Source organism: Geotrypetes seraphini, chromosome 8, assembly GCF_902459505.1.
Source record: "Geotrypetes seraphini chromosome 8, aGeoSer1.1, whole genome shotgun sequence".
Classification (NCBI taxonomy): domain Eukaryota; kingdom Metazoa; phylum Chordata; class Amphibia; order Gymnophiona; family Dermophiidae; genus Geotrypetes; species Geotrypetes seraphini.
This window is the reverse complement of record NC_047091.1, coordinates 86,173,447-86,195,739: the sequence shown is the minus strand read 5'-3', so window position 1 is coordinate 86,195,739 and position 22,293 is coordinate 86,173,447. Positions and strand designations below refer to the sequence as shown.

General features: G+C 44.5%; 3 protein-coding genes across 3 annotated transcripts; 1 reads left to right on the top strand and 2 right to left on the bottom strand.

Moving 5' to 3' along the window:
* Positions 1–18,678: 18,678 nt before the first annotated feature.
* LOC117364935 (histone H2A type 1) lies at positions 18,679–19,165 on the bottom strand. The gene has a single exon (XM_033954682.1). It carries the CDS (start codon positions 19,126–19,128, stop codon positions 18,736–18,738), a length of 393 nt encoding a protein of 130 aa, XP_033810573.1. The 5' UTR covers positions 19,129–19,165; the 3' UTR covers positions 18,679–18,735.
* Positions 19,166–19,430: 265 nt separating this feature from the next.
* LOC117364946 (histone H2B-like) lies at positions 19,431–19,902 on the top strand. Its single transcript, XM_033954692.1, has one exon. It carries the CDS (start codon positions 19,465–19,467, stop codon positions 19,843–19,845), a length of 381 nt encoding a protein of 126 aa, XP_033810583.1. The 5' UTR covers positions 19,431–19,464; the 3' UTR covers positions 19,846–19,902.
* Positions 19,903–20,279: 377 nt separating this feature from the next.
* On the bottom strand, positions 20,280–20,662 carry LOC117364956 (histone H4). Its single transcript, XM_033954704.1, has one exon. It carries the CDS (start codon positions 20,645–20,647, stop codon positions 20,336–20,338), a length of 312 nt encoding a protein of 103 aa, XP_033810595.1. The 5' UTR covers positions 20,648–20,662; the 3' UTR covers positions 20,280–20,335.
* Positions 20,663–22,293: the final 1,631 nt, after the last annotated feature.

The following is a 22,293-nucleotide window of genomic DNA, read 5'->3' as shown; positions in this document are numbered from 1 at the left end:
TACTTGAACGTCTCGATCATGTCTCTCCTCTCTCTGCGTTCCTCGAGTGAGTAGAGCTGTAATTTATCCAGCCTTTCCTCGTACGGGAGATCCTTGAGACCCGTGATCATCCGGGTGGCCATTCTCTGGACCGACTCTAGTCTCAGCACATCCTTTCGGTAATGCGGCCTCCAGAATTGCACACAGTACTCCAGGTGTGGTCTCACCATGGATCTATACAATGGCATAATGAGTTCAGGCTTACGGCTGACGAAACTCCTGCGTATGCAACCTATGATTTGCCTTGCTTTGGAGGAAGCTTGCTCCACTTGATTGGCAGCCTTCATGTCCTCACTGATGATCACCCCTAGGTCACGTTCTGCTTCAGTTCTTGTTAGGATCTCGCCATTTAGGGTGTAAGTCTTGCATGGATTTTGGCTGCCCAGGTGCATGACTTTGCATTTTTTGGCATTGAAGCTGAGTTACCAGGACCTAGACCAGCGCTCCAGTAGTAGTAGGTCGTGCATTATGTTGTCGGGCATTGAATTTTTGTCTGTTGTACTCTTGGCCACTACATTGCTTAGTTTGGCGTCATCAGCGAATAATATTATTTTACCTCGGAGCTCTTCTGCCAAGTCTCTTATGTAGATGTTGAACAGGATCGGGCCCAGGACGGAGCCCTGTGGCACTCCACTGATCACCTCCGTCGTTTTGGAGGGGGTGCCATTCACCACTACCCTCTGAAGCCTACCCTCAAGCCAGTTCCCAATCCATTTCGTCAACGTGTCGCCCAATCCTATAGAACTCATCTTGTTCAGCAACCTGCGATGTAGTACGCTATCGAATGCTTTGCTGAAGTCCAGGTATACGATGTCCAGGGACTCCCCAACATCCAGCTTTCTCGTCACCCAGTCAAAGAAGCCGATCAGGTTGGATTGGCAGGATCTCCCCTTAGTAAATCCATGTTGACGGGGATCCCGTAGATTCTCCTCGTTCATGATCGTATCCAATTGGCGTTTGATTAGAGTTTCCATTAGTTTGCTCACTATTGATGTGAGACTCACTGGTCTGTAGTTTGCTGTCTCCATCTTGGAGCCTTTCTTATGAAGTGGAATGACGTTAGCCATTTTTCAGTCCAACGGGACGTTACCTGTACTAAGGGAGAGATTGAAGAGCGCGGATAGCGGTTCCGCCAAAACATCACACAACTCCCTGAGCACCCTGGGGTGTAGGTTGTCAGGCCCCATTGCCTTGTTAACCTTGAGCTTTGACAGCTCGCAGTAGACACTGCTGGGCGTAAACTCGAAATTACTAAACGGATCAGCTGAGTCAACCCTTGTCTGCAGCTGAGGACCAAGTCCCGGTGCCTCGCGGGTGAAGACTGAGCAGAAGTATTCATTTAATAGTTGGGCTTTTCCGAGTCCGTTTCTGCATAGTCTCTCTCTGGTTTCCTGAGGTGTACTATCCCACCTGAGTTCTTGTTCCTGTCACTGATATACCTGAATAAGGATTTATCTCCTTTCTTTATGTTCCTTGCTAAAGACTCCTCCATGCGGAATTTGGCCTCCCTAACTGCTGTTTTGATGGCTTTTGACTTGGCCAGATAGATTTCCCTGGAGTCCTGTTTCCCTGATTGTTTGTAAGAGATGAATGCTTTTTTCTTCTCCTTGATGAGGTCCGAGATCTCTGCAGAGAACCACTGTGGCTTATTGTTCCTACTCCGTTTACTTACCGATTTAACATAGCGGTTTGTTGCTTCCTGTATGGTGGCTTTCATAGTTGACCACATTTCTTCCACGTTATCGGTTTCTGCTTGGCTTTGTAGCGCCTGGTGAACGAAGTTCCCCATGTCTTTGAAGTTTGTGTCCTTGAATTTAAGGACCTTGGTCAGTGTGGTAGATTTAGTGAAACTTTTCCTGAGATTGAACCATACCATGTCGTGGTCGCTGGAGGCCAATGTGTCGCCCACCGAGACCTCTGTGACACTTTCTCCATTGGTAAGTATCAGGTCTAGGATTGCCTGATCCCTTGTTGGTTCCAACACCAGTTGCCTTAGTCTTGCTCCCTTCAAGGAGTTTAATAGCCTCCTGCTGCTGCCTGAAGCAGAGGAAAGCGTGACCCAATCCACATCAGGCATGTTGAAGTCACCTAACAATACTGTGTCCCCACGCAAGGTGATATTCTCTATATCTCCGATTAAGTCCATATCTTGGTCATCCTGTTGTCTTGGGGGTCTGTATACTACGCCAAGATACAGGCATTTGTCCTTCCCTCTGGCCAAATTTACCCAAAGAGATTCCCCAGTGTATCGTACATCTGTGATTCTGGTGACTTTAATGTCATCTTTAGTATATAATGCTACACCTCCTCCCATTTTGCACTCTCTGTCCCGGTGAAGCAAGTTGTAATCCGGTATGACCATGTCCCACCCGTGGGAGTCTGTGAGCCAGGTCTCAGATATCGCCACCACATCCAAGTCTGCATTTGTCATTTCTGTTTCCAGTTCCAGGATCTTGTTTCCCAGACTGTGGGCGTTGACGTACATAGCCCTCCATGTTGTATGTTTGTTACATCTCAATGGGGACATTCCTACTATAGCAACTAGGCCACCTTTAGCATTATTTGCATGTCTCGTACTCTTCCTAGACCCAGAGCTGCAACGTGCACCTTTCCCGGACTCCCCATACCCAGAACTACAGTTTATGCCTAACCCAGACTCAGAATTGTGTGTACCCTGTGGGGGTATTCCCTCTTGAGCAACTTGACTTCCTATAATACAGTTTGCAGTGTGTATTCTGTCGCTGGACCCAGAATTACAATATGTACTTCTCCTAGTCCCAGAATCACAATGTGCATCCCTCCTAGATCCAGAATTACAATGTGAACTCCCCTTAGACCCAGCATAACAATGTGACCCAGAATTATAATGTGATCCTGAATTATAGTGTTTACTTACTTTAGTCTCCCTTATTTTAGTCTCAAGAAGAAATTGGTAGCTTAGCTCGTCAAGTAGGTTGTTTGTGCCAGTATCCTCCCCCAACTTACCTAGTTTAAAGCCTTGTGAAGTAGTAGCTTCTCCAATCTCTCACTGTAAGGCAACTCCTCCATCCCTTTAACCATTTTAGTCGCTCTTCTCTGGACCCTTTCAAGTAGTACCCTATCCTTCTTCGTTTACGGCGACCAGTGCTGGAATCCCCTTCTTAATCATTCCTAGCATTCTGTTCGTCCTTTTTGCCTCCGCCGCACATTGTGCATAAGGCTTCATTGACTTGTCGATCAAAACTCCCAAGTCTCTTTCCTGGGAGGTCTTTCCAAGTACTGCCCCGGACATCTGTATTCATGCATGAGATTTTTGTTACCGACAGGCATCACTTTGCACTTATTTACGTTGAACTTCATTTGCCATGTCGATGCCAATTTCTCAAGCTTGATTATGTCATGTTGCAGATCTTCACAATCCCCCTGTATCTTCACTACTCTGAATAACTTTGTATTGTCCGCAAATTTAATTACCTCACTCGTTATACCAATGACCAGATCATTTATAAAGACCCGGTGAGTGTTACCCGGAATTAGCCCCGTGTAACCCACCAAAATTGGGAGGAAAATAAACTGGTCGCCATGGGTACGGGGACAAGGCCATTCACAGCCTCATAGAGCAGTGAATGACCTTGTCCACGCAGTAAGGTATCTGTCGTATTGCTTCCCTTCCCAGCCATCCTCGCGATCGCGACACTCACTCTTTTCCACCGGTGGCAAAAAAATCAAACAAGCAACCCATCCGGGCATCACTTCTCTTCACCTAGCCATCTCCCTCCGTTCTCCTCACCTTTGCGGGAGCTCTTCATAGTTTTCTCTTTCTGAGGTGTTCGGACGTGGCAACATTCTCATCAAGTCCCATGTGAGTGCACTAAAGCTTCTCTGATGCAAGCCACCCAGGCTAATACAGAAAGTTGAGTCAGAGGAGAAGCTTTGGGGCAGTCACGTGGGTCTTGGAGAGAACGTTGCCATGTCTAGACAAGTCAGAAAGAGAAAGCTATAAAGAGTGCCCGCGAAGGTGAGGGGGAAGGGAGGAAGGTGGTCTGATGAGGGGAAGAGGTTGAGTGATGCTGAAGGGAAGTGGAGGAAGAGAGGAGAAGGGTAACAGGTATTAGGCACCTCTCACCTTAAAACATACCCCAACACCAGGAAAAGAAAAAACATACTTGCAATCCTTCACAGTTTTCCCTCATTGCCAACAAAAATGGAACAATGCAATGTTTTGTGTCCAGATGCAGGAACCACAATGCAGGGGTAACAGCACACCCATGGAAGGTCGGCTCAACTCCAGCAACAGATGATCTTCCAATTGTTGCTGTATTGTAGGAGCACCCTTCGAAGTGCCCGGCTCTTCCATGATCACGATACCCTCTTCCAGCAGTTACAGCTTGCCTTTAGATAGGGAAGATAATCTTATGGACTCCGTTGAGAGTGATCAGTTTCCTGAAAGGAAAGGTCCATCTATAGCGGATGTTAGCTTTGGAGAGAGCTCAGGTCACTGCTCTGAAAGAGTGACGCTTCTGCAAAGTGCTGAAAGCCATGTCCTGGTAAAGCTCCACCCGACTCCCCCATCAGGTAATAGTCCCCAGCTCTCAAGCACAGCACAAAATGCACTCTTAAGGTGAAACTCTGGAGGCACATTACTATGTTTTGCATATCAGACAGATTAGTCTGCACATCCTCAATACCTTGCTGTTCCCTTGTGCCAGTTCTTTGCAGGAATTGACACAGGTTTCCACAACATCCAAGCAGCCAGTCATATGTGTTAAATCTTGCTTAAGGTCATAAATCGACGCTCTTACTTGAGAGGCTACTGCTAAAATCTCGCTTTTCATCTCAGCAATCCAATTCTGCATATCCACTCTGATAAGTACAGTGCTCCACTCACCTGGCTCCTCTAACATATTGCTCACGCTGTCGTCCATCCGCTGGGCCACTGGCGAAAACACAGGCCCCGCCAACCACATAGCCTATGCTATGTGGTTGGTGAGCCAATGATTTATCCACATCAATCTTCTTTCTGGACATCATGAATCCAGGTGAATTAACCCCTCTCTGGCACTAAGTGAGGAGTCTAATGTCTGCCGCAAGTACATTTAAAGCGGGATATATAGCAGCTGAAGACGGAGCCTCTGATTTAGGCTGCCATCTTCTTCAGTGACGTCACTTCTTCCTTCAGGTGTACCCAGTTCTAACACAGGCCAACAGCAAAAAAACAAGACAAAAAAAAACCCCCCAAAACAAACAAACAAAAAAATATATATATATTTATAAATAAATATATCTTTGAGATTTGTTTTTTTTGACCTGTTCCTGGGGTTATTTGGGGCACTGATTCAGAAAATTGTATTGGATAGTTTTTTTTATTTATTTATCAATTTTCAAATTAATTTACAAGAATTAACTCTTGTTACAGCAATACAGTTTAAACTTGAATAAAAAAAAAGAAGCAAAATCTTTATACATTTAAAGAAACAATCAATAGCTCCTTAGACCTCAAATTGTAAGGGAGGAATTTTGATAAGCAAAGAGAAACTTATTATTTTTGTAGTTAATCAATCAGGAAAGGCTTAACAGCATTCTTGCGAATCCCTTTTTACAAAACTGCTGTTCACCATATCTAGACTAAACATTTCCTGTGGCCAACTTCTTGAAATATAAGAAAGCTCGGAGCTGTTCAGGAGAATAAAACACATATTTAACCCTTAGATATTTAACTAGACATTTATAGGGGTAGGCTAAAAGAAATGTACCTCCCAAAGAGATTATTTCAGGTCTCATTACTAGAAACAATTTCCTATGTTCCTCTGTATGTCTAGCTACATCAGGGTATATAGAAACATTTTTTTTTTTTTTTTTTACCATAAAACAACATCTGTGAAGAATGAAAGTATAACTGGAAAATTGCACTTCACATAGTAACATAGTAGATGACGGCAGATAAAGACCCGAATGGTCCATCCAGTCTGCCCAACCTGATTCAATTAAATTTTTTTATTTTTTCTTCTTAGCTATATCTGGGCAAAAATCCAAAGCTTTACCCGGTACTGTGCTTGGGTTCCAACTGCTGAAATCTCTGTTAAGACTTACTCCAGCCCATCTACACCCTCCCAGCCATTGAAGCCCTCCCCTGCCCATCCTCCACCAAACGGCCATACACAGACACAGACCGTGCAAGTCTGTCCAGTAACTGGCCTAGTTCAATATTTAATATTATTTTCTGATTCTAAATCTTCTGTGTTCATCCCACGCTTCTTTGAACTCAGTCACAGTTTTACTCTCCACCACCTCTCTCGGGAGCGCATTCCAGGCATCCACTACCCTCTCCGTAAAGTAGAATTTCCTAACATTGCCCCTGAACCACCTCTCAACCTCAAATTATGTCCTCTGATTTTATCATTTTCCTTTCTCTGGAAAATATTTTGTTCTACGTTAATACCCTTCAAGTATTTGAACGTCTGAATCATATCTCCCCTGTCTCTCCTTTCCTCTAGGGTATACATATTCAGGGCTTCCAGTCTCTCCTCATACGTCTTCTAGCGCAAGCCTCCTATAATTTTTGTCGCCCTCCTCTGGACCGCCTCAAGTCTTCTTACGTCTTTCGCCAGATACGGTCTCCAAATCTGAACACAATACTCCAAGTGGGGCCTCACCAATGACCTGTAAAGGGGCATCAACACCTTCTTCCTTCTACTGACTACGCCTCTCTTTAAACAGCCCAGCATCCTTCTGGCAGCAGCCACTGCCTTGTCACACTGTTTTTTCGCCTTTAGATCTTCGGACACTATAACCCCAAGGTCCCTCTCCCCGTCCGTGCATATCAGCTTCTCTCCTCCCAGCATATACAGTTCCTTCCTATTATTAATCCCCAAATACATTACTCTGCATTTCTTTGCATTGAATTTTAGTTGCCAGGCATTAGACCATTCCTCTAACTTTTGCAGATCCTTTTTCATATTTTCCACTCCCTCTTCAGTGTCTACTCTGTTAAAAATCTTGGTATCATCTGCAAAAAGGCACACTTTTCCTTCTAACCCTTCAGCAATGTCACTCACAAACATATTAAACAGGATTGGCCCCAGCACCGAACCCTGAAGGACTCCACTAGTCACCTTTCCTTCCTTCGAGTGACTTCCATTAACCACCACCCTCTGGCGTCTGTCCGACAGCCAGTTTCTGACCCAGTTCACCACTTTGGGTCCTAACTTCAGCCCTTCAAGTTTGTTCAACAGCCTCCTATGAGGAACTGTATCAAAGGCTTTGCTGAAATCCAAGTAAATTACATCTAGCATATGTCGTCGATCCAGCTCTCTGGTCACCCAATCAAAAAATTCAATCAGGTTCATTTGGCACGATTTACCTTTTGTAAAGCCATGTTGCCTCGGATCTTGTAACCCATTAGATTCAAGGAAGTACACTATCCTTTCTTTCAGCAACACTTCCATTATTTTTCCAACAACTGAAGTGAGGCTCACCGGCCTGTAGTTTCCTGCTTCATCCATGTGACCACTTTTATGAATAGGGACCACATCCGCTCTTCTCCAATCCCCAGGATTCACTCCCGTCTCCAGAGATTTGTTGAACAAGTCTTTAATAGGACTCGCCAGAACCTCTCTGAGCTCCCTTAGTATCCTGGGATGGATCCCATCTGGTCCCATCGCTTTGTCCACCTTCAGTTTTTCAAGTTGCTCATAAACACCCTCCTCCGTGAACGGTGCAGAATCTACTCCATTTTCTCGTGTAACTTTCCAGACAATTTCACTCCTCCAGGATTTTCTTCTGTGAACACAGAACAGAAGTATTTGTTTAGCACATTTGCTTTCTCCTCATCACTATAAACATATTTGTTCCCAGCATCTTTTAGCCTAGCAATTCCATTTTTTTATCTTCCTCCTTTCACTAATATATCTGAAAACATTTTTATCTCCCTTTTTTACATTTTTAGCCATTTGTTCTTCCGCCTGTGCCTTTGCCAAACGTATCTCTCTCTTGGCTTCTTTCAGTTTCACCCTGTAGTCCTTTCTGCTCTCCTCTTCTTGGTTTTTTTTATATTTCATGAACGCCAATTCTTTCGCCTTTATTTTCTCAGCCACTAGGTTGGAGAACCATATCGGCTTCCTTTTTCTCTTGTTTTTATTGATTTTCTTCACATAAAGGTCCATAGCCATTTTTATCGCTCCTTTCAGCTTAGACCACTGTCTTTCCACTTCTCTTATGTCCTCCCATTCTAACAGCTCTTTCTTCAGGTACTTTCCCATTGCATTAAAGTCCGTACGTTTGAAATCTAGTACTTTAAGTATCGTGCGGCCGCTCTCCACTTTAGCCGTTATATCAAACCAAACCGTTTGATGATCGCTACTTCCCAGGTGAGCACCCACTTGAACATTAGAGATACTCTCTCCATTTATGAGGACCAGATCCAATATCGCTTTTTCCCTTGTGGGTTCCGTCACCATTTGTCTGAGCAGAGCCTCTTGAAAGGCATCCACAATCTCCCTACTTCTTTCCGATTCCGCAGACAGAACATTCCAGTCCGCATCCGGCAGGTTGAAATCTCCCAATAGCAGAACCTCCTCTTTCCTTCCAAACTTTTGGATATCCACAATCAGATCCTTATCAATTTGCTGCGATTGAGTCGGAGGTCTGTAGACTACACCCACGTAGATAGAAGTTCCATCTTCTCTTTTCAGAGCAATCCATATCGCTTCTTCCTCTCCCCAGGTCCCTTGCATTTCGGTCGCTTGGATATTGATCTTTACATAGAGAGCTACTTGCATCTTGTTCAAAAACTAATGAAATCAGTAGCATCATTCTTTCAGATAATTCAAATACAGTTGATTCCAAAAGATCAGATACATTTAGGACTTCTTCATTCTTTCCTTAAAGATAGGTAATAAATCTTGTTAACAGATGGTATATAGGGGAAAATTTTAACAAGATATTTTTTATACATCTCAATGGGAGATACTCTAAGGGTTTTAGGAAAGTTCAAAAGACGAATATTCAGCACATGATTAAAGTTTTCTAACTGTTCAACCTTACGGTTCAATTGAGTTTTATCCTTAATTAATCCAGAAGATAAGTGTTGGAGTTTTTCAACTTTATCATTAACTTGTTTTACTTCCTTAGTAAAATCTTCTTTAGTCACCTCTAGTTTAAGTCCCAAAGAGTCAACAGTACTTATTAAAGCTGCTATTTCTTGTGAGGAGTTGGCCACTGCTACAGTTAGGCTAGCAAGGGCATCCAAAATGTTTTATAATGTAATCACCTTGATCAACTTATAGCTGGGTTTTCCTACAGCTCCGAGGTCCCCTGCTACTTCAAACTCACGGCCCCTGTCCCTCGATCCGGGGTTCCCCCTGCAGTATCCATTTGACAGGGCTCCTCAGTCAGTGCCGCGGTAGGAGCAGGTTGCGGTGAAGGAACAGCTACTGGGGGAGATAAAGATGTCCCCAGGGAAAAGTCTTCCACTTCTCATGTGGGGGATAATGCCACCAACACCCCAGGTAACTCCATGGTATTATGCATAGTTGCAAACTCCCGAATCGATCGCTGCATCGGGAAGGAAGTTCGAGGTGTCAAGGAATCCACCTGAACTATCCCCTTGCGCCTGGTGTGCGGCATATGATTACTGATAGGAAAAATTAGAACGAAACACTCTCGTATCGGTTCAGGAATGCGATTAAGCTGCTGCCATCATTTTGAATTTCTCCATCCAGCTCTAGTTTCTTAGATATGGTTGAATTTAATTTTACTATGTTTCCTTCATGATTAAAAGATATTAATTTAGACACTACATTAAAATATCCCAATTTTTTAATGAGCGGCAGAATGAAGAGTTGTATATGGAATATGTTCTGTATCTCAAATACTAGAGCTGATGGGAAAAAAACTGGTGCCATTTCTGGGATCAGAAGGTCAAATATACCCAGAAACTGGTCTAACATTTGAGGCACCAAAATAAGTATTGGCCAGTAATAGGTTAGCATAGCTCAGGAGCTCTTACCAGCTAGAAATTAGGGGCTTCTTTAACAAAGCTGCGGTAAATGCGTCAAAGCCCATTCAATTCCTACAAGCTTCACTGCATTTACCACAGCAGCATCGCCACGATGACTTTGTATAAGAGGCACTAGGTGTTGGCAAGGACTCATACATTAATTTCCACATGCTAAAAGTGGAACTTACTGCATGGAGAAGAAGAGAAAATGGGAAATGTGGCCATTTTACAGTTGTGCTGAAAGTGTTCTCAGCTTGCGGAAAAGTCCTGCAGTAATGATAACTCCGGCTACTTTTTAACACAGCTTAGTAATAGGGCCCTTAATAATTGCGTTGCCATCAACAGCCAGGAATATGCCGTCTCTCCCCCCCCCCCCAAATCATGTTGGATACAGTGAGAAATGCACCCTGAAGCTGGTCCTCTACTACTCCCGCATCAAAACCCAGGGTCAGAATTGTTTTCCAAACACTCTCACAGCAATGTCTCTTAACTCTTCTCTGGGTTTAGAGGGTTGCTAGAGAGAGAATAGTTGGACAGAAATGTACAGTGGTACTTCGGTTTATGAGTGCACCGGTTTGCAAGTGTTTTGCAAGATGAGCACAACATTCAAAAAATCGGCGACTCAGAAACCGAGTATGATTCATTAAAAAAGCAAGTGCGGCCCTACATCTGTACCTCAGACAACGAGCGCTTTACTTGCTACATGAGCAATTTCACTGGCATGTACAGGACGTGCATGCCACGAAGAAAGACACTATAAAAGCACAGTGCATGCGCGAAGATTGCCAGACCAGGAGAACCGCGTGGAGATTGTCCATTGAGGGAAAAGGCACGAACTAGCTTGTGATATTATCCAGCAAAACAACAATCAATCATGTGCTGTTAAGCACACAATACAGTACAGTACTGTACAATCATCTTATAGCTGGGGAAAAAAAAAACCAAAACATTGTGTGCTGTTATTCAGCAGCACATAATATCCTGTAGCCAGCCAGCAAAAAAAACCCAAACAAACATCATGTTACTGTAAAGGCGATAACACGATTGTTATGGGAATAGACTGGAGTCTTGGAAACTCAAAATGTGCTAGGGAGACCGGATTCCTGGAAGCTATACAGGACTGCTTCATGGAACAGCTTGTCAGAGAACCGACGAGAGGGAATGCCACTCTGGACCTAATCCTCAATGGGCTAAGAGGACCTGTAAAAGAAGTGGAAGTAGTGGGACCGTTGGGGAAACAGCGATCATAATATGATCAAGTTCAAGATTGAAGTAGGAATATCGAAGGGGAAGAGAACCAAAGCGACAACTTTGAACTTCAAGAAAGGAGACTACGAAGCAATGAAAGTAATGGTAAGAAAGAAAGTTAGGAACAGCTCAAGGAAATCAGACTGTAGATCAAGCCTGGTCATTATTCAAGGACACGGTGAGCGAAGCACAAAATCTGTATATCCCCAGATTTAGAAAAGGATGCAAAAAGAACCGAACTAAAGACCCGGCGTGGATAACTAAAGAAGTGAAGAAAGCGATAGGAGACAAGAAATATTTATTCCAGGAATGGAAAAAAGACAAAACCGGGGAGAACTGGAAAGAGCACAGGAAGCATCAAAAAGAATGTCACCTCATAGTCAGAAGAGGAAAAAGAGAAGCTAGCCAGGGAAGCACAAAATTTTAAACCGTTCTTCAGATATGTTAAAGGGAAGCAGCCGGCAAGGGAGGAAGTGGGACCGCTGGATGACGGAGATAGGAAAGGAGTGGTGAAGGAGGAGAAAGAAGTGGCGGCTAGACTAAACATGTTCTTTACATCCAACGTGCCGGAACCTGAAAAAATCTTCACAGGAGACCAAACAGAAAAATTAACATCAATGGAGGTAAGCCTCGAGGACGTACATAAGGAGATAGATAGATTAAAAAGTGACAAATCTCCAGGCCCGGATGGAATCCACCCTAGGGTTTTGAAGAACTAAAGGAGGAAATAGCAGAACTACTACAGCAGGTTTGTAACCTATCCCTGAAAACAGGCGTGATCCTGGAGGATTGGAGGATAGCTAATGTTACGCCCATCTTTAAAAAAGGATCGCGAGGTGACCCGGGGAACTACAGACTGGTAAGCAGAAATGGCGGAAGAGCTGATAAAAGACAGCATCAATGAGCATCTAGAAAGAAACAAACTGATGAAAACAAGACAGCACGGCTTCTGCAAGGGAAGATCGTGCCAAACAAACTTATTGCACTTTTTTGAAGGAATTAACAAACAAATGGACAATGGGGACCGCATAGACATCTTATACTTGGATTTCCAAAAAGCCTTTGACAAGGTACCCCATGAACACCTACTACTGAAACTGAAGAACCATGGGATGGAAGGAGACGTACATAGATAAATAAAAAATTGGTTGGTGGATAGGAAGCAAAGGGTAGGAGTGAAGGGCCACTACTCTGACTGGAGGAAGGTCACGAGTGGTGTTCCGCAGGGGTCAATACTCAGGCCACTGCTGTTTAATGTATTTATAAACGATCTAGAAACAGGGACAAAATGCGAAGTAATAAAATTTGCAGACGACACCAAACTATTTAGTGGAGTTGGGACTAAAGAGGACTGCGAGGAATTACAAAGGGACCTGAACAAACTAGAAGAGTGGGCGATGAGATGGCAGATGAAGTTTAATGTAGAGAAATGTAAAGTCTTGCATGTAGGGAACAGAAACCCGAAGTACAGCTATTCAATGGAAGGGCTGATAATGGGTGAAAGTATCCAAGAAAAGGACTTGGGGGTAATAGTGGACAACACAATGAAGCCGTTGGCACAGTGCGCAACAGCCTCTAAGAAGGCGAATAGAATGCTAGGTATTATCAAGAAAGGCATTACAACCAGATCGAAAGAGGTGCGCCCGCATCTGGAGTACTGCGTCCAATATTGGTCGCTGTACCTTAAGAAGGATATGGCGATATTTGAGAGGGTTTAGAAAAGAGCGACGCGATTGATAAAAGGTATGGAAAACCTTTCATATGCTGAGAGATTGGAGAAACTGGGCTCTTTTCCCTGGAAAAGCGGAGACTTAGAGGGGACATGATAGAGACTTACAAGATCATGAAGGGCATAGAGAAAGTGGAGAGGAACAGATTCTTCAAACTTTCAGAAACTACAAGAACGAGAGGGCATACGGAAAAATTAAGAGGGGACAGATTCAGAACCAATACTAGGAAGTTCTTCTTCACCCAAAGGGTGGTGGATGCCTGGAATGCACTTCCAGAGGGTGTGATAGGACAGGGTACGGTATCAGGGTTCAAGAAGGGATTGGATGAATTCCTGAAGAAAAAAGGGATAGAAGAGTATAGATAGAGGACCACTGTACAGGTCCTGGACCTGATGGGCCGCCGCGTGAGCGGACTGCTGGACAAGATGGACCTCTGGTCTGACCCAGCAGAGGCACTGCTTATGTTCTTAAGGGACTTGACACGAGGGCTGCAGGGTAAGGTAACATTATTCGCTGATGACGCCAAACTATGCAATATAGTAAGTGAAGGATGTTTGCAGGATAATATGATACAGGACCTTCTTGCTTTGGAAAACTGGTCCTCAACATGGCAGCTGGGTTTCAATGCTAAGAAATGTAAGGTCATGCACCTCGGTAGCGGAAATCCATGCAGAACTTACATCTTAAATGGAGAAACATTGACTAGGACCTCGGCAGAACGAGATTTGGGAGTAATCATCAGTGCAGACATGAAGGCTGCCAAACAGGTAGAAAAGGCCTCATCCAGGGCAAGACAAATGATGGGATGTATCAATAGAAGTTTCGTCAGCCGGAAACCAGAAGTCATAATGCTACTGTACAGGACCATGGTGAGACCTCATCTGGAGTACTGTGTGCAATTCTGGAGGCCACATTACCGTAAAGACGTGCTTAGAGTCGAGTCGGTTCAGCGGATGGCCACTAGGATGATCTCGGGGCTCAAGGGTCTCTCATACGAAGAGAGACTGAACAGATTGCAGCTCTACACTCTGGAGGAACGTAGGGAGAGGGGAGACATGATTGAGACATTTAAATACATCACAGAACGTGTCGAGGTGGAAGATGACATCCTTTTCTCAAAGAACCCTCGGCCACAAGAGGGCATCCGCTTAAACTTAGAGGGGGGAAATTTAGTTGTGACACCAGGAAGTATTTCTTCACGGAAAGAGTGGTGGATCACTGGAACAAGCTTCCGGTGCAGGTGGTCGAGACCACCAGCGTTCTTGACTTCAAGAATAAATGGGACATCTACGTGGGATCCCTACGAAGGTCGAGTTAAGGAACTAGGTCATTAGCATTCAGACTTATTGGGGTGGGTCAGTTGAGTGGGCAGACTTGATGGGCTATAGCCCTTTTCTGCCGTCATCTTTCTATGTTTCTAAAATCCTGTAGCCAGCAAAAAAAAAAAACATTGTGTGCTGTTGAGCCAGCAGCACCCAATAAAATCATCCTGTGGTAGCCATTACACCAAAACAAAATCAACTTATGGTATTAGCCAGCAAAAAAACACTCAAAACCAAAACAAACATCGTGTGCTGTTAAGCAGCAGCACAAAAATTAAATCAACTTGTGCTGTTAGCCAACAAAACAACCATCAGTGAGTGCTGTTAGCCAGCAGATTAAATAAAAACAAAACAAGCAGCTTGTTTTGCCAGCCTGTGCCCATCTAATCAGTGCATCCTGAGTGAGCGATTCCTCCGTCTTTTTCTCTTCCTCCTCACCAGTGCTTCCTGAGTGTACATCTCATAAACTGTGTGCCCATAGTAAAAGTGTAAGCTACGAGAATGACCCCTAAGAAGAAGCAGCATGAAAAGGAAGCCAATAAGGAGATGATTACAGTGGCAGTTAAGAAGGAAATCCAGGAACATGAAAAAGGTATGCGAGTGGCTGACGTTGTTATAATAAACCTACATCAAACATTTGCACAATATTAAAAAAGAAAGAAAAATTAAGGAGGCCAGATGCAGCAAAAGGAGTCACGAGAGTATCAAAGAAACAGCCACGAGTTCTGGAAGATGTAGAAAAGTTGCTTCTCCTATGGATAAATGAGAAGCAACTCGCAGGTGATACTGTGACTGAGAGCATTATCTGTGAGAAGGCTAAGGCATTGCACACCGACCTTGTAAGGAAACTGCCAGGTACATCAATAGACAATGAAGAAGGCTACAAGGCGAGCAGGGGATGGCTTGATAACTTTAAGAGGAGAAGTAGCATCCATAGTGTTGTGAGGTACGGAGAGGTTGCAAGTTTGGATGCTCGGGCAGCTGAGATGTTCGCTGCTGAGTTCCAGGAGCTCATAGCTTCTGAGTGTTACCTACCGCAGGAAGTTTTTAACTGCGATGAAACGGGGCTTTTTTGGAAAAAGATGCCTAGGAGAACCTACATTACAGCAGAAGAGAATGCAATGCCAGGTCAAAGCCCATGAAAGACCGTCTCACCCTCTTGTTCTGTGCTTATGCAAGTGGGGAACTCAAAGTCAAGCCCCTGCTTGTGTATCATTCTGAGAATCCACGAGCCTTCAAGAAATGCAAGATGCAGAAAAGCCAGTTAAATGTTCTGTGGAGGTCCAACAGCAGGGCTTGGGTCATTCGTATCTTGTTCGTTGAGTGGGTCAACGAGGTCTGTGGTTCTGCAGAAATCCAAGTTCATTAAGGTCAAGTTCCTTCCTCCAAACACAACTCCACTAATCCAGCCCATGAACCAGCAGGTCATTTCAAACTTTAAAAAGCATTATACCAAAACACTCTTTCAGCAACTCTTTGAGGTAACTGATGAAACAAATCTTACCTTCCGAGAGTTTTGGAAAAATCATTTCCACATTGTTAACTGCTTCAAGATCATCGATAAAGCTTGGGAAGGGGTCACCAAGAGAACCCTCAATTCTGCTTGGAGAAAACTCTGGTCTGATTGCGTTCTTGACTATGGCTTGGAGGGGTTTGGTCAAGAACATGAGACTCCGCTTGTCAATGACAATGTGTCCTTGGGGACGACCATGGGACTGGAGATGAATGAAGATGACATCCAGGAGTTGGTGGAGGAACATGGCCAGGAGCTGACCACCAATGAACTGATGAATCTGCATTGTGCACAACAACAAGAGGTAATGGAGGAGATCTCATCTGAGGAGGAGAACAAGACGGAGTAATCTCTCACTTTAAATGAGATTAGGGAGATGTTTAAAATGTGGGAAAAAGTGCAAAATTTTGTAGAAAAGCACCATCCAAATAAGGCTGTAGCAGTGCGAGCGATAAATCTGTTTAACAACAATGCATTGTCACATTTCCGAGAAATCCTCAAAAGGAGGCAGAAGCTACTATCACTGGATAGGTTCCTTGTTAAAATCACACAGAAAGAAACAGATTCCACTGAGCCAACAGATAGCAATGATTAAGTTGTCCTACACAATATCCCTCATCCTCTCCTCTCCTACCTCACAGGCTCAAACCAATCAGGATTCTGTTCAAAAGTAAAGTGAAGGCTATTTGTGCCATCTCATCAGTGCCTCCATTGTACCTATCAGTGCATTTTGTGTGCCCATCTCATCAGTGCCTCCTGTGTGTCCATCTTAGAAGAAGAAGCAGCATGAAAAAGGTGGTGGTAAGGAGATGAATATTTTTACTTTATACAGTACAGTTTAGTACAAAGTGTTTGGGATGTGGAACAAATCATTTAAGTCTCCATTATTTCCTATGGGGAAATTTGCTTTGTTATAAGAGCGCTTTGGATTGAGAGCATGCTTCTGTAAAGAATTATGCTCTCAAACCAAGGTTCCACTGTATTTCTGAGGAATTTCTGCCTTCGACTCAGATTCATCGCTAATTTTGTAACTATTCCCCACAGCCCACCTCGCATATTCCCGGCAGCAGCTTAACCATCCTCCGTTAACTGTAACCCCTACCCTAGCATCCCATACTTAATCCTAAAAAAAATATCTCTCAAAATAACAAAAATGTGCCTAAAGGTGACTTTGTTGTGCTTCTTTCAAATACCAGCATCTTTACAAAACAATATTTCAAATAATCAGTTCACAGTCATATAAACATGACGGCAGATAAAGGCCCAAATTGCCTATTCAGTGTGTCCATCGGCAGCACCCACTACCCTCTGTCGCCTTCCACTTAACCAGTTCCTGATCCAGTCCATTGTTTTTGGGGCCATAGCAAGGGTATTCAGTTTATTAAATGCCTGTGTGGAGCACTGTCAAAGGCTTTGCTAAAATCCAAATACACCACTATCAAAGTGGTTTTATGTACAAGTTCTGGTGGAATTCTGCGCAATTGTGCATAATTTTGCACAATTCTTCCAAACTGCCACATCTCTTCCTTCTCCCCACATGAGCCTGGCCTCATTCCCTCCTTAGTTTGACCTCCCCCTCATTCATGAAACAGCAGTGATGGGACCCAGCCCACAGAGGCACAAAATTATCAAAAGGAGTAACTTAGATAGTATAATTGCACAAATCTGCATAGCTTGGACTTCCCTCATACACTTCCACACACATTTGCCCCATATTCCTTGCCCTTACCTCACCCATACGTTGACATCATTAAATCCTTCTGCCAAACTGCTCTCTTCTCCCCCAGTAGCAGATGAATTAATAAATAAATAAACAAACATATTTTACAAACTTGAAAAGTAGCCTTTTCTCCTGCCATCCTGAGTGAGCAGCAGAAAGGCAATAATAAAAGGCCAACAACCAGAGTAGAAGGGTTGACGTGAAAGAGAACAACATGGAGGAGAAGGAGGAAGAAGACACAAATATGATTAACCACTGCAGCCTTTAGGAATATTGTGGTGCTAATTGTTTACTTCTTGTCTGTATTTTTCTTACTTTGGTATTTCCTTGAAATTGTTTAATGAAGGTCAGTTTGCTTTCTATTCTAAATGTCAATCTGGGATCAAATGACCTAACTTTTGGAAAGGCTATTGGTCTCACTGTTCAACAGAAAGTCTTTCATATATTTAAGCCCCACCTGCCATCCTTGTAATGCTGCACCTGTTTTCAATGTCATTGCTTGCACACACTCTATCTTTACATATATATATATTCCGATTCATGTGCACTCTGGGAAACGATAAACCATCAGTGCTTAAAAAAAAAAGCTAACAGAAGTCTTTAAAAAGAGAGTGTTCAGGCCCCAGCTCTCGTTGGCAAGGTTTGAAAAGCCCGCCCTGTGAAGTGATTGGTCAGATAAGAATTCCTTCCTTGCCCAGTCCGGAAGAGAAGCCTCTACAAATCGATATTTTGATAAGGTGTTGTTCGTGGGATTTGAAGTTTTTATTCCTAACCCTGTTTTCCCTGGACGGCTCAAAGCTGTCACTTACCTAATTTTACCTTCTGTTCTAAAACCCCATTGATATTCCTATCCTTTTGGCTATGCCATGTTCTTTTTGTCGCTTTTCTTTGACATCTTTCTACTAACAGGTAAGCCACTACACACCTTCCTTCGTCTCCATATAAGTTTGAGGTGTGCCAAAATACTGCAGCGGTGATCAATGCAAGCCTCGATCCCAGGAGCAAGGCTAGCTCACAGTTAACACATCCACTTCCATATAGTACAATTAAGTCTTGCCAAGTTTACAACTAATGTTTACAAAAGAAAAATGGGTTCATTCAGCAAACTGGCTCTTTACATGATAAGAGTGGGTGGCTCTGAAAAGAGCCTTTGGGTTTCTGGTTAACGTCCTCTCAACGGGACAGCTTTATTTGCCTTTGGCCGCTTTGTGGCTCTCGGTTTTCTTGGGCAGTAGCACAGCCTGGATGTTAGGCAGGACGCCGCCCTGCGCGATGGTGACTTTCCCCAGCAGCTTATTCAGTTCTTCATCGTTGCGGATGGCCAGCTGCAAGTGCCTGGGGATGATCCGAGTCTTCTTGTTATCGCGCGCGGCATTGCCGGCCAGCTCTAAGATCTCAGCGGTCAGATACTCCAGCACCGCTGCCAGATAGACCGGGGCGCCGGCACCCACCCGCTCAGCATAGTTGCCCTTCCTCAGCAGCCTGTGCACGCGCCCTACGGGAAACTGCAGCCCTGCTCGGGACGAGCGAGTCTTGGCTTTAGCTCGAGCCTTCCCTCCTTGTTTGCCGCGCCCAGACATCTTATTTTCAAATTGGCTTTGTGAGAATAAAAGAATCTCAATCGCTTCTGTCCCGGAACTTTTATTCTTTCCTAAAGCTTCACTACATCGTTTTTGATTGGATAAACGAGTTCAGCCCCGCCTATGAGGCTGATTTTCATCCAAGGTTTGCTCGCGGACCAATCCCGCTCTAGAAAGTAACCGGAGGATATCCCCCAACACTTAGCTAGGTCCAATAGCAAGGAAAGGCGCGCAGGAACACAAATTTGCATAAGTATACTATAAATAAAGCCTTCCGCCATTATTCAGCACATTCTGTTTGCTTACTTTTAGAAAGTAGTTAGGAACTATACTGAGATGCCCGAGCCAGCCAAATCAGCTCCAGCAGCCAAGAAAGGCTCCAAGAAAGCCGTGAGCAAGACTCAGAAAAAAGATGGCAAGAGGCGCAAGAAACAGAGGAAGGAGAGCTACGCTATTTATATCTATAAAGTGCTGAAGCAGGTTCATCCCGACACCGGCATTTCCTCCAAGGCTATGGGCATCATGAACTCCTTCGTGAGTGACATCTTCGAGCGCATCGCCGGAGAAGCCTCCCGCCTCGCTCATTACAACAAGCGCTCCACCATCACCTCCAGGGAGATCCAGACCGCAGTGCGCCTCCTGCTGCCCGGTGAACTGGCCAAACACGCCGTGTCCGAGGGCACCAAGGCAGTCACCAAGTACACCAGCTCCAAGTAATTGCGGGCTTAGTCTACAGCTCTACAAACCAAACCCAAAGGCTCTTTTCAGAGCCACCCACATGCTACACATAAAGAGATGGATTTCTAGTTTATACAGCACTTCTCTTCAAAGTTCTGAGCGAGGTGTTTTCCTTTTCTCCTAGATTCTATGTTTCTTTTCCCCTTCTCTATATTTAAAACCTCTTGCTGCTAGCCCTCATGACCCGCATACCCTAAATAAGATCAGTGCAGAGCGGTGGGTAAGAAAACGGTAATATCAGTGGAACGATTGGCTAAAATCTGGACCTGAAGGCATGAAATCTGAAACCTGAGCTGTGAATTAACATATTTAAGGGGGGGGGGGGGCGGTTGAGATCCTCGTGGTTAAGACTATTTGTTACAACAGATAGCTAAAAAGACACTGAAATTACAGCTCTGTTCTTGAAAGCGTGGGTGGCTCTTAAAAGAGCCTTTGGGTTTTGTGAACTGAGAAAAGTCAATGACACTCTTTAACCTCCAAAGCCGTACAGAGTGCGGCCCTGGCGTTTCAAGGCATATACCACATCCATAGCGGTCACGGTCTTTCGCTTGGCGTGCTCGGTGTAGGTAACGGCATCTCGGATGACATTCTCTAGAAAAACCTTCAGAACCCCACGAGTCTCTTCATAGATGAGACCAGAAATACGCTTTACGCCACCTCTGCGCGCCAGGCGTCGGATTGCAGGCTTCGTGATGCCCTGGATGTTATCGCGCAGAACCTTCCTGTGCCGCTTAGCGCCTCCTTTACCCAGACCCTTTCCGCCTTTACCACGTCCAGACATCTTGAGCTATCAAAACTAAAAACACAACAGTGACAAATCCGCAAACTGCCTTTAATATACAAGAGAGTCCGACCTGAAAGAGAACTGCCATTTTCTGCAAACGCGGGAAAACCAAGCTACAATTACTGCCTCCAAATCTGTGTTCATTCAGCAAATTCTCCAAAAGGGATAGAACTGAACGGATTCTTTGCCCTGCTCCACACATGTTGGCGTTGTTAAACTGCTGTGAATGATATTAACTTGGAATATAAGCACGAGCGGGGACATAAAGTATCATTTACCCTGCCCAGCTCAAACCTCCACTCATTCCCATCTTAAAGCTACTTTCCCTTTTCTTGGGTTCGTTGGTTGGTTAGTTCTATCACAGCTGCTCTAAACTGAGTTATTGTCTCAGTATTTTCAACGCATTGTCATTAGACAATGATCTGCATTAAGGATAAATGTGGAACATAGAAATGAATAATATCATTCTAAATCAAATGTGCCCCACCCTGAGCACTCCATAGGGCAGGGGGAAAATGAGATCTAAGGAAACTTGAGAGGGCAAAATATAAGATTTTGCGTCAAAAAGGGGTAGGACTTTGTATCTGGAGGTGCGGTAACCCAAGGTAGCAGTTCATGACATGGGAGTGAAGCGCATATGTTGCACTTCAGAGTAGAGAGTTGTGCGGGGACAGAAATCCCACCCGTCCCTGCCAAAGTCTCACCCGTCCCCACCCGTCCCTGCCAAAGTCTCACCCGTCCCCGTGAGGAATCCCCTCCGTCCCCGCCTGTCCCCGCGAGGAATCCCCTCTGTCCCCGCCCGTCCCCGCGAGGAATCCCCCTCCGTCCCCGCCCGTCCCTATAAACTTCAGAAATAGTTATTTCATTTAATTATGCTACTGAATTAAAGGCTCTGGTAGAAACCCATTTAAAAATAAGCAAAAAGACTTTATTAATTTGGAAATATTAATTGGGAAGAATACATACTTTGTAAACGGGTTTCTACCAGAGCCTCTTTTGTTTATAAATTTTTATCAACACAACTAATATACTACTTTATCCTGAAGCAAAAAAAAAAAAAAAAGAAATAGAATTATTTTCCTACCTTTGTTGCCTGGTTTCTGCTTTCCTCATGTTCTCATTCAGTTCCTTCCATCCACTGTCTCTCTTCCTTCTGCGTCTTCCATTTGCTCTGTTACTGTGCCTCTTCCTTTCTCCCCCCTTCCAAATTGGTCTGGCACCCATCTTCTTCCCTCCGCTCCCCCCATAATCTGGCATCTCTGTCTTCTTCCCTGCCAGCGTTTTCTCCCCACTCTCTCTTCCCCATTTCCTTTCAGCGTCCTTCTCCCCCCCATCTTCCCCATGTCCTATCAGCGTCCTTCTCCCCCCTCTGTCTTCCCCATGTCCTTTCAGTGTCCTCCCCCCCCTCTGTCTTCCCCATGTCCTTTCAGCGTCCTTCTCCACCCCCGCCCCCGTCTTCCCCATGGCTTTTCAGCATCCTTCTCCACCACCCCCCCGTCTTCCCCATGTCCTCTCAGCGTCCTTCTCCCCCTTCTGTCTTCCACAAATGCTTTCAGTGTCCTTCCCCCCCTCGTCTTCCCCATGGCCTTTCAGCGTCCTTCTCCACCCCTTTGTCTTCCCCAGTGCTTTCAGCGTCCTTCTCC

What these genes read in the sequence shown, in the direction of transcription:
- LOC117364935 (XM_033954682.1), bottom strand. Translation starts at nt 19,128, where the DNA reads ATGTCTGGGCGCGGCAAACAAGGAGGGAAGGCTCGAGCTAAAGCCAAG.
- LOC117364946 (XM_033954692.1), top strand. Translation starts at nt 19,465, where the DNA reads ATGCCCGAGCCAGCCAAATCAGCTCCAGCAGCCAAGAAAGGCTCCAAG.
- LOC117364956 (XM_033954704.1), bottom strand. Translation starts at nt 20,647, where the DNA reads ATGTCTGGACGTGGTAAAGGCGGAAAGGGTCTGGGTAAAGGAGGCGCT.